This window comes from Halichoerus grypus, chromosome 15 (genome assembly GCF_964656455.1).
Source record: "Halichoerus grypus chromosome 15, mHalGry1.hap1.1, whole genome shotgun sequence".
In the NCBI taxonomy this organism is placed as follows: domain Eukaryota; kingdom Metazoa; phylum Chordata; class Mammalia; order Carnivora; family Phocidae; genus Halichoerus; species Halichoerus grypus.
Window position 1 is genome coordinate 33252915 of NC_135726.1, and position 10016 is coordinate 33262930.

The 10016-nt window shown below is 50.9% G+C and overlaps 1 protein-coding gene across 1 annotated transcript; it reads left to right on the plus strand.

Annotated features, from left to right (window-relative positions):
- The first annotated feature begins 6209 nt into the window (after positions 1-6209).
- Positions 6210-9680, plus strand: CBLN1 (cerebellin 1 precursor). Its single transcript, XM_036106325.2, has 3 exons — positions 6210-6479; positions 6624-6743; positions 8031-9680. Exons 1-3 carry the CDS (start codon positions 6216-6218, stop codon positions 8226-8228), a joined length of 582 nt encoding a protein of 193 aa, XP_035962218.1. The 5' UTR covers positions 6210-6215; the 3' UTR covers positions 8229-9680.
- Positions 9681-10016: the final 336 nt, after the last annotated feature.

Below are 10016 nucleotides of genomic sequence, written 5' to 3' on the forward strand. Positions count from 1 at the left end.
AAAGGTACAGAATAGAAAATATAGTCAATGGTACCATAAAAGTGTTGTATGGTGACAGATGGTAGCTACACTTGGGGTGAGCACAGCATAATGTATAGACTTGTTGAATCCTTATATTATACATATGACACTAATGTGACATTGTGTGTCAGCTACACTTCAGTTTTAAAAAATAAAAAACAAAAACTCCTTTTTCTTCTGCATTTCCCCCCTTCAAGTTCTATTTAAATTCTTCCTTTTGTTTACCTCCTGGTAACACAGAAGTCTGTGGTTCAGAGTCCTCCAGTTAAACAGACCTTTCTCTAAGACCCCATCCTGAGAGCACTCTGAGCTGCAGGAAGTCTACACTACTGTCAGTGAATGCAAAATCCAGGAAATTTCCCTAAGATCCCTATTAAGGTTGGTGATAACTTTTTCCAAATGTTAACCCAGCCACCCACCAGTGATGACAACACTCACCATTTCTTTGAAAAACGTCAAATGCATGTGAATTACATACCTGAGATATTTGTTTGAATGTTCTCTAATCTATTAATTTCATGTGTGTGTGTAATTTTTGCATGTCTTCTGATTAATAGGATAAATGTAAACAAATACGGAGAATAATCAAAGCTACCACATGAGAACGTAGATAGTCCCACTACTAAGAAGCCTTTTGAGTACATCTGGAAGTCTTAAATGGAGGTTCTCCACGTATTCATCTCTGACTACCACGAAACAAGGTCCTGGAGGGCAGGAAGCATATGTGATTCATCTTTGCAGTAGCCACAGGTCCTAAAACTGTCTCGCGCATTGCAGGCACTCGATAAATGTTTGCTGAATTGGCCAAACCTTGGTTTGTCCCCATAATCAACTACCCCAAAAGCACACAGATAATTACTTCTTGGAAAAATTCCAACTACTGTTTGATGTTACCTATGTGACTTTTCTCTCAAGAGCAGCTCTGTAGGATTACATTATTTTTTTTCCCTTTGACCTTAATGGCGTGTACTTGAACAACAGCTTCATATAAAATTCTTACCAGCACATACCACAGCAGATCCAAGGTATTGTTTTAAAAACGGTGCCAGTATCTCAATTTAGAAGACACATAGTCTCTCCTTCAGAATAGAGGCTAGAAAATGCATAGTTTGGTATTAAGATACATAAAAGCTAAATATATTGTGAATATATTCTTTGATTTTCTAAGATCCAAGTTTTTTTAAAAAGAATTAAAATGTTACCATAAAACTGGCCTTCATTAAAAAGTAATCCTGCATTTGATAAGTGTCCAATTTTAAAGTTTATTTTGTAATGTAACTTTTAAAACTTAAACAGCAAAAATGTGGCATTTAAAATGAGTCTGAGTAGGCAAAAAAATAAAGACATACCAGGAAGACAGGTTTGGGTGAAATTTCAAATCTTATTTCATACTTGGTACAACTTAGAATCATTTTTATATTTTATATAGAATAGATCCAAGCTTTAATTTGAAATGACCTTGACCCTTGAAATCCTAAACTTAACACTTCAGAACAAACTAGTCATTCTCTTCTGCTTTATGGGCAAATCAACTAAATACTAGTGAATTATACTGTTTGAACCACAGGACTAAGAGATAAAATGCTGTTTGATGTATATAAACACTAGAGAATCCATTTTGATTTAATAAAAAGACAAGTTCATTGTACATCCAATGACAAAATATTTCCCCTTTCCTGAAAATGCTCCCTTATTCTAAAAATAGGGGATTGCTTTTTTTCCCAGGATGTGGGGTGAGTGGGATCAAGATAGCTGTTATATTCATGTCTCAAAATGCACTGTGGTGGGAAATTCAGAATGCAGTGAAGGGTAATAAACCGTTTACTTCATCGAAACAGAAGGCTGAATTTAAAGCAGCAAGTAAAGGATATAACAGCAACAGTATACAATCATTATTTGCAATCTTGTAGTTGCCTAAATCTCTACAATGCATTACTTTAAAAGCTTCAGATCAATGGTTTTATAATACTTTACCAATATTTCAACATCTGAAAAGTCTTAACAGGTTAAACCCTATAGTCTTAAATTTCAAATATGACCTAACTCAATCTTTTTATTTTTTGGATGTTCTCTCTCAAATTTCCATTTGTTTTTATTAATCGATAAATGATGAAGAATTTTAGGTGCCTATCCACGAAGAAATGAAATTTTTATCTTTTTAGGAGCCTAAAAAATGAATAGAAAAAAGTCAATTCCAACATAATGTTATCAAAATAACCTTTTAGAATAGAATGTTACAATTACTTAGTTATTTACACTTATCTGGCTCTACCATTCAAAGTGCATCCAGGCTTCAAAGCTAACCCTTAAGTAACGTCATGGTTGATAGCGTCTAATTTCATTGTTTAGCTGACGTCTTGAAGATCCAAAAGGACCAAGACAAACACATCTATTGTTTTGGCTACTGTATCAGTCTTCATCACTGTTGTTTTTGGGTGAAATACATTGCAGCTGACCCTTGGTGAGAGACTAAAATAGACAATGTGTTATTTCTGCCTGCCCAGCATCCCTTCTGCAATTTTCCTTTGGAGAACCCCCCTAGTCTAGACAGCGTGCAGCTAACACCAAATGCCTTTTCAGAGGAAGACACCTGAATTCAAGTTTACTCAGGAGAACAGTCCCTTCTCTATGTTCAGAAAGGGGCAAGCGACTCAGACTGCCCCTATAAGAAGAGCCCTGAGACTTTTGAGAAGTCATCTCTCTTTCTTGCTAGGACTAAGTTGGTAGTAGCATCTAAGGAGCTATCATTAGGAAATGACTTATCTGAAAATGAAGCCAAAACCAGAAAACAGATCTTGATAACCTTGACTGGCAGATCCAGCCATATTTCCACTGGCAAGATGTACTCGTAGCCTTTTTGCATTAACCAGATAAAGTCCATTATACTTAAGCCAGTTTGAATCTGCTTCCTCGTTTGCAGCTAAAAGAATCCTGGGTCTAAAATGAGACAACGCTAAAAATAAACATGACTGCTTTTGAGGTTTCTAATGGATTTTCCTCCCTATATATATGATCTCATTTAATCACCACAACTCAGGAAAGTAAATACCTATTAACATTAAATTAATATTCATTATTTTTTGAACACATACTATGTGGAAAAGGGATGGAGAATGCTAGAAGAGTGATCAATCTGAAATCTGGTGACCACAGAAGTCTCACTTCATGGGAAAAAAAGCGGAGGTTACGTATCTCAAGTCATTCAATAGATATTCATCAAATGGAAGATAAACAGTATATAGCAGAGCCGGGGTGCAATTGTTGCACTAATCCCTCAATGATCAATTAGGAGGCTCTTGAAACAGCCCAGGCCAGACAAATGAATGCCCAATAGGTAGCCCTATGAGAATGGTTCAAACAATAGGACAGAGATGGAGTCAAATTAGATGTTGGGGCGGGGGGGGGGGGGTCCCAAGTGGGTGCAGCTGTTGTCACTGGAACAGGAGAAGAAGGAAGGGGCAGAGTTTGGGAGGCAAGGAAGGAGACAGGGTGTGGGTCAATTAAACATGCCTGTAGGGTATATAAGCTACAAGGTCCAGCAGGCCCTCAGGATGGCAGGCCTGGGCTGCAGAGAGGCTGAGATAGGAAATGCAAGATGGGGCATCACTGGCCTATAGATGGCAGTTCAGGCTGGGGCACTGCCCTGCTACAGCCTCGCCAGGAAGAGAAGAGGCACAAGGAGCTGGCGACCGACCCCCTCCAGGTAATCTCAGTCCGGCTTGTGAGCTCCATGAAAACAGGCTTTCCCGGACAGGGCCGGTCCTCAGCGTAGAGTATATCGTAGGTTCTGCGTGAGTGCTTCTCCAGGGACCCTCTGCGGCCGCAGCTGCCAGCTATCCTGGGTGGCCGCTATACTGGATGCAGTCTCATTACTCAGCCCTCACCTCTTAAATTAGTTCATGCTCTCACATTAGGTGTAATCGCAGGTGGCAACGCTTTCTGGGGATGTCTCAAAAAGATTGGAGTTGAAAAAAATATTTTTGTGTCATTTTAATTTAAAGTAAAATTGTTGCCTGTTTCCCCACCCTTTCCCTTTCTCCTGGCAAGCCCAGTGACCCTGGCAAGTCCAAACAGAGGCGGGTGTCAGAGATGGGGTTCCCCCCAGGTAATTCTTTAGACAGCTATGGAAGTCTCAAAGAAACAAAGGGAGGTTGAGAAGCTGAAAGGCGCGGCTACTGGCGATTCCAAGACAGGTTTCCCCGCGTGGGGGAGCGCGTACCCTAGGGGCGGCAGACCCCGCCCGTGGCAAACCCTGATGTTGAAAGGAAGTGCATTCAGTCCGCGCCCCCAGATCTTGCCAGATCCCCGGGCTTGTGCCGGGCCGCCTCCTGCCGCTGGTCCGCTCTGGCTCCGCTGAACATGCAGGTTCAAGGTCGCCCGGGGGTGACCGCAGCGCTAGTTGCGCCGGTGGCCAGCATCCCCACCCGCCTCTGCTCGGGGTCCGGAGCCGGCGCTTCTGCTCTGGACGTGACCGAGAGGTCCGCTCGTCCTTCTGCTTCCGCCGGGTTAACTGCCTGCGTTCATCCTTCAAGTCTCCGCCTGCCGGCTCCTCGGGCTGGAACGAACCCTTCCTCTCACCCTCTCCGCAGCTCCCTTCTGCCTGCCACTTAACAAAACTGTATTTTTGCTTCCCCGTTTGTGATTACGTGTGTGTGTGTAAAGTTCTGAGTCAATGCGTGAGGCAAAAATTCTTGTAGGGTCAAAATTACTCTTGAAAAATCGCCCATAAATCACAAGACATGACGTCTACACTCAACGCTTGATGTGCAGGTACACGTGGATAAAACAAGCAGTTAAGGGGCACAGCACATAAAAAATACCGATGCAATATTAAATTGTAAGTGCAAAAGAGAAAATGCGATCAGGTAAATGAGACTGCGTGCAACGCCACTGTACTTGTCACTGCCTAGTGTGCTGGACTGTAAGAGGCACGAAGGCGGGCCTCATCTGCCTTGGCTCACCACGGCATCCTCAGCGCCCGGCCCAGTGCCTGGCACTTCGTACACGTTCAATGATCTATCCCGAATAAAAGAACGAACGAAGGAATGCACACTCGCTGGGACTCCACGGCCCACAGACAAGGGGGTTCGAGAGGCGGGCGAGGACGGCTGGGCGAAGTCCATCGCCGTGGCCGCGGGCTGGGGAGGCGGCGCTGAGACTCGCCTGGAGTCCAGCAAGCGGGCTCCGGACCGCGGCACCTGCACCTCCCCCCGAGGGCACCGCGCACGCCCCGCCCCGTCCCGCCCCGTCGCGCACGCACGCGCCCTGCAGCCCGGCCGCCCGGCCAGCTCGCTCGCCCAAGCTCACCGCGCGCCGGCTGCCCCTCGCGCCTGCGCCCGCTGGGGGGCGCTCCCCTCCCACCCCGCGCGCCCACACACGGGCGCCTCACGCGCCCCTGATTCTATTCCCGACCCCGGGCGCGCGCGCCGCCTCCTACCTGCGGGCTGGCGATTGGAGGCGGGCGGAAGGGCTGAGGGGGCTGAATAAGACGCTGGCATGAGGCGGGAGGCGAAAGAGCGAGCGGCCGCGGCGGACAGTCCGGGCACGGGCGCGCGCGCGCGCCCCCAGTCCTCGCTCCCTCAGCCGACTCCCGGCCAGAGCCCAACCCTGCTGCCGCGCGCCGCCCGCCTCGCCGCGCCTAATAACAACGGCGCCCGGGGTCAGGTGGCCGAGCGCGGACAGCGCCGCCATTGGCTCAGCGGGGAGCGCGGCGCGTTAGGATTGGTTGGGGGGCGGAGCCTAGGCCGGTGCGGGGGCGGAGCTGTGGAGGGAGGCGGGCTAGGAGGCAGCGGGGGCGGGGCCAGGCGGCGGTCCGCGCCTTTGTGCCCGGCGCGCGCTCTCCGCCGGCTCCGGCTGCAGCGCCGGCTGCATCAATAATTCAGAGCGGCGGCGGCGGCGGCAGCGGCGGGTGCGAGCTGGAGGCGGCGGAAGCAGCGGGGACCGAGCGGCAGCGGCTATGCATCCAAGTACGGCTGGGCAGCCGCGGCACCCCTGAGGTCCGGGCGGGGCTCCGGGAGCAACGCGCGGGGGGCACGCTTGCCTGGGAGTGCGAGGAAGAGCAGTAGTGTCCGGAGCGGCGTCTGCGAAGCTTCGAACGGAGCTGAGGAGGGGGCTTCGGAGTGGGGCTGGGGCGGGGGGGGCGGCTGGCGCAAGCAGCCCCCGGGGTGGGGGGCGGGGTGGGCGCCGGCGTCGCGATGCTGGGCGTCGTGGAGCTGCTGCTGCTGGGGGCGGCGTGGCTGGCGGGCTCGGCCCGCGGGCAGAATGAGACGGAGCCCATCGTGCTGGAAGGCAAGTGCCTGGTGGTGTGCGACTCCAACCCCACGTCCGATCCCACGGGCACAGCTCTGGGCATCTCTGTACGCTCTGGCAGCGCCAAGGTGGCTTTCTCTGCCATCAGAAGCACCAACCACGAGCCGTCCGAGATGAGTAATCGCACTATGATCATCTACTTTGACCAGGTGAGTGCTCCATGCAGATTGGTTTGCGGGGCGGGGGAGAGGTGGAAGGTTGATATTCGATCCACTCCACGGCTCTGCAGAGGCTCGGGGACAGGAGTTCGGGACTGACTCTTGCCTACTCCCTTCGTTCCTGTCTCTTTATAGGTACTAGTGAACATCGGGAACAACTTTGATTCAGAACGCAGCACTTTCATCGCCCCGCGCAAAGGGATCTACAGTTTTAACTTCCACGTGGTTAAAGTCTACAACAGACAGACCATTCAGGTCAGCCACCGCCTCAGGGTCGGGCCCCGGCTCCGTAGGGGGCTATTAGCCGCAGGAGTGAGCGGGCCGTATTGGGGTGGGCGATAGAAGGGGCAGCTGCATGTACCTGGGGTTGCTTGGTTGGACGAGTAGCAGGGCCTCACAGTTCTGTGGCTTCAACTGTTTCTTGCTTCTTTCGCTGGCTCTTGGAACCTAGTCCCCTTCCCACACAGAGTTTCCTGCCTTCACCTTCTGGGCCCCTCCAAAGAGGTTCTCCCCCTTTTCGACGGGACTGCAGGGATTTCCCATAGCGGTTGCTGGTTAGCATCAGAGACAGTTCCCTCTTCCCAGCAGATTTCTGCGACCCTCGCCTTCAGCACCACAGACAATGTCCCCATCCCCTGTCCCAGCTGGGAAGCCTGGACTCCTGTGCGCGTGCCTTCAGCACCAAGCTCAGGGGGGCTCCTGGCATCCCTCTGGGGACCGACTCTGGGTTTTTGAACCACCAGCGCCTGAGCCCAGGCGGTTGAAGGGTGGAGAAAGAAGGGAGGGGGTGTAGTGCTACTCCCTCTGGGCTCCAGCCGCGCTCCAGCCGGCACTCAGCGGCTTTCCAGGTTCCCGAAGGTGTCCAGCTTTCCTTTGGGCAGATACAGAAGGCAGGATGCACGGCTGGGGAGAGGGCGTTGGGCCTTTGGCTGCTGATGCCACGGCAAGGGCAAAAGCAGGCAGTGGTGGCACGGCTGGATCTGGGATAGGAATTGAGCCGGGTTTGGGGATGAAGCACAGAGTGCAGCGCTGGTGAAATTTCTCATAAGCCAGAACCTTCGCCCAGCTTCTCCACTCCGTCTCCACAGTTCCAGGCAGCTAGGACCAGGAGGAACCAGGGTTTTTGTTTGTTTTGTTTGTTCTCCGGAAACTCCAGTTGCCTGAGTTTCTCTTTGACGGGGGGGGGGGGGGGGGGGGGGGGGGGGGAGAGGGGGGGAGGGGTAAAAGTATCAGGGCACCTGAACTGTCTACGGGTTCATTAAACTGGATAAAAGAGCGCAGTCGGGACTTGCTTGGCGCGCTCAAGGAATGAAAGTGACTCTCTTTTGGGGGGCAGGCCCTTCCTGTTACCCAGTTTGGCTGTCTTTCGCCCCATTGGACCCTCAGCAGTAAGCGGCAAAGCTCCTTTTTCTACCCCCACCCCTTTCCACCATGTTCCCAGGCCTTTATGGCTGCTAGCCAGGTGGCAAAGGTTCGCGTCTTTACCGCCGCTTAGGTACCCGCCTAGGTTGCTCCTCTGAAGCAGGCCTTTCTCTTTCCCAGGTGAGCCTCATGTTAAACGGGTGGCCGGTGATTTCAGCCTTTGCTGGTGACCAGGACGTGACCCGGGAGGCCGCCAGCAATGGAGTTCTAATCCAGATGGAGAAAGGCGACCGAGCATACCTCAAGCTGGAGCGGGGGAACTTGATGGGGGGCTGGAAGTACTCGACCTTCTCCGGATTCCTGGTGTTTCCCCTCTGACTGGCTCATCGCCACCGGAATGGAGGCAGGGAGAGGGCGAAGGCAGGAGGAAGGCAGGAGGGGGAATGAGAAAGAGGCTGAAATTTAGAGGACGAGAAAGCGGCACGACTTGAAACTTCCTACGTGTTCCCCAGCTGTATCCGGGTAAAAGGTGCGCGCGGGTGGTCGGACTACTCTGTCCGTTTCCTCATTAGGAGAAGTAAATTCCGCTTAGCTCTGCGCACTCCCATTTCCAAAAATAAACTCGTCTCCCCCATTCCGGTTGAAGTAATCAAGAAAGACTGCCTTGTCATTGTTTCTACCCCCATGTTCCTATTCTCTACAATTTATACAAAAGAAACTTTGTATTTCACTGTATAATGTGAAATATGTTCCTCCTCAGACCCCTCTGAATCTTTCCACCTGCTGAAATCTAATATGCCCCTCCCCTCTTTTTAGTTTGGAGAGGGGATAAGGTTTTTGTTTTGTTTTGTTTTGAATGGGGGAGGTAGTTTTAATTTGGCAAGTATTGCTCTTAAAACACCGCTCAAGATTTAATTAGCTGAAGATACTTTGTGTCCTCCGCTGCTTGTTAGCAGAGAAAGGACTCACCTTAGGGGTGACTGGTTCAAAAATATATATAAATATATATCATTTGTATTCAAAGAACTCTTCCCAGTGGAAACTGGCTGTATTTCCGTATTTCTATGTCCTATTCGGAGTGATCGTGAAATCTAAGGCTGCTTGATGTCTTGGTGCTTGTCAATGCCCTCGTGTTCTGTGGCTCCACTAAATGCCAGGAGGTTCTTCCGGACGCTTCCCCATCCTCTGTAACATACGTGTGAATAGCCAAGATTTAATTTTGCTTTAACCCAATAAGGTTGAAGTGGGACTTTTATTTTTCTGGAACAGCTTTCTAAACTCCGCATCTTTCCCAGCTGCGAGGTTTGGGGGCGGGCTGTGGAAGGGCGAGGCTCAGAGGCGCGGGAAGTCGACTTGGTGAAAACGCAACCCTTGGTGAGAACGCAACCCGGGAAAGGCCGGGGCTCGAGCGCATCATTGCGAAGCCGGCCTGCGCTCCTTTTTGCGCCAGGCCTAGAGCCAGCCCCGCGTTCGCCTGTGCTCCCTGCTTTGGCCGAAATCTTGTTAGGCCCGGCTCCACTACCGGCCTGGAAGCGAAGTTTGGATTTTCCAAAGTCCAAATGCATCAGGAAGAATCCCAATTGGAGGAGCCGGCACGACTCCCACGCCTCTGCCCCTGGATTTCCCCACTGTCCGCCCCACGGTTCCCGAAGCAGCGAATGTTTTATAGCACCGCCTCTGAATCCCGAGTCCGCCCGCCGTATTACCCGGGCGCCCAGGACCTGTGATTGCGCTCAATGCAGGACTTTCATTTAAGAGGTTCGTCCAGGAGTTTTGATTGTATCGGAACATAATGTGAAAGCAAAATTGAAATAAACGACTTCGTTTTAAGTCTGGAAGTATGACCCAGTCGCTTCAGCAGCGGGGAGGTCGGGCGCCAGGAAGCGGGTGGCAGCCAAGGGCCTGGGGCAAGAGTCTGGGCCTGGATAAGCACCTCTGGCTTTGATCCTTTTAGAAGTTTTTTCTTAGCCGAGATTCAGGGGTGAATTTAATTGGCTTCTGGGGGGTGGAGAGAAGGGGGGTAATAATAGCGCAATAAGCAATGTTTCTCGTAATTCCTGCGGCTCGTCTGATTGAAATTCACCGAGCACGCGGCCTTCCTTGAAACGCGGACCTGTTCCACCTCCGCGCTCAATCCAGGGGGCCCGCAGCCCTAACCCCGCTCTC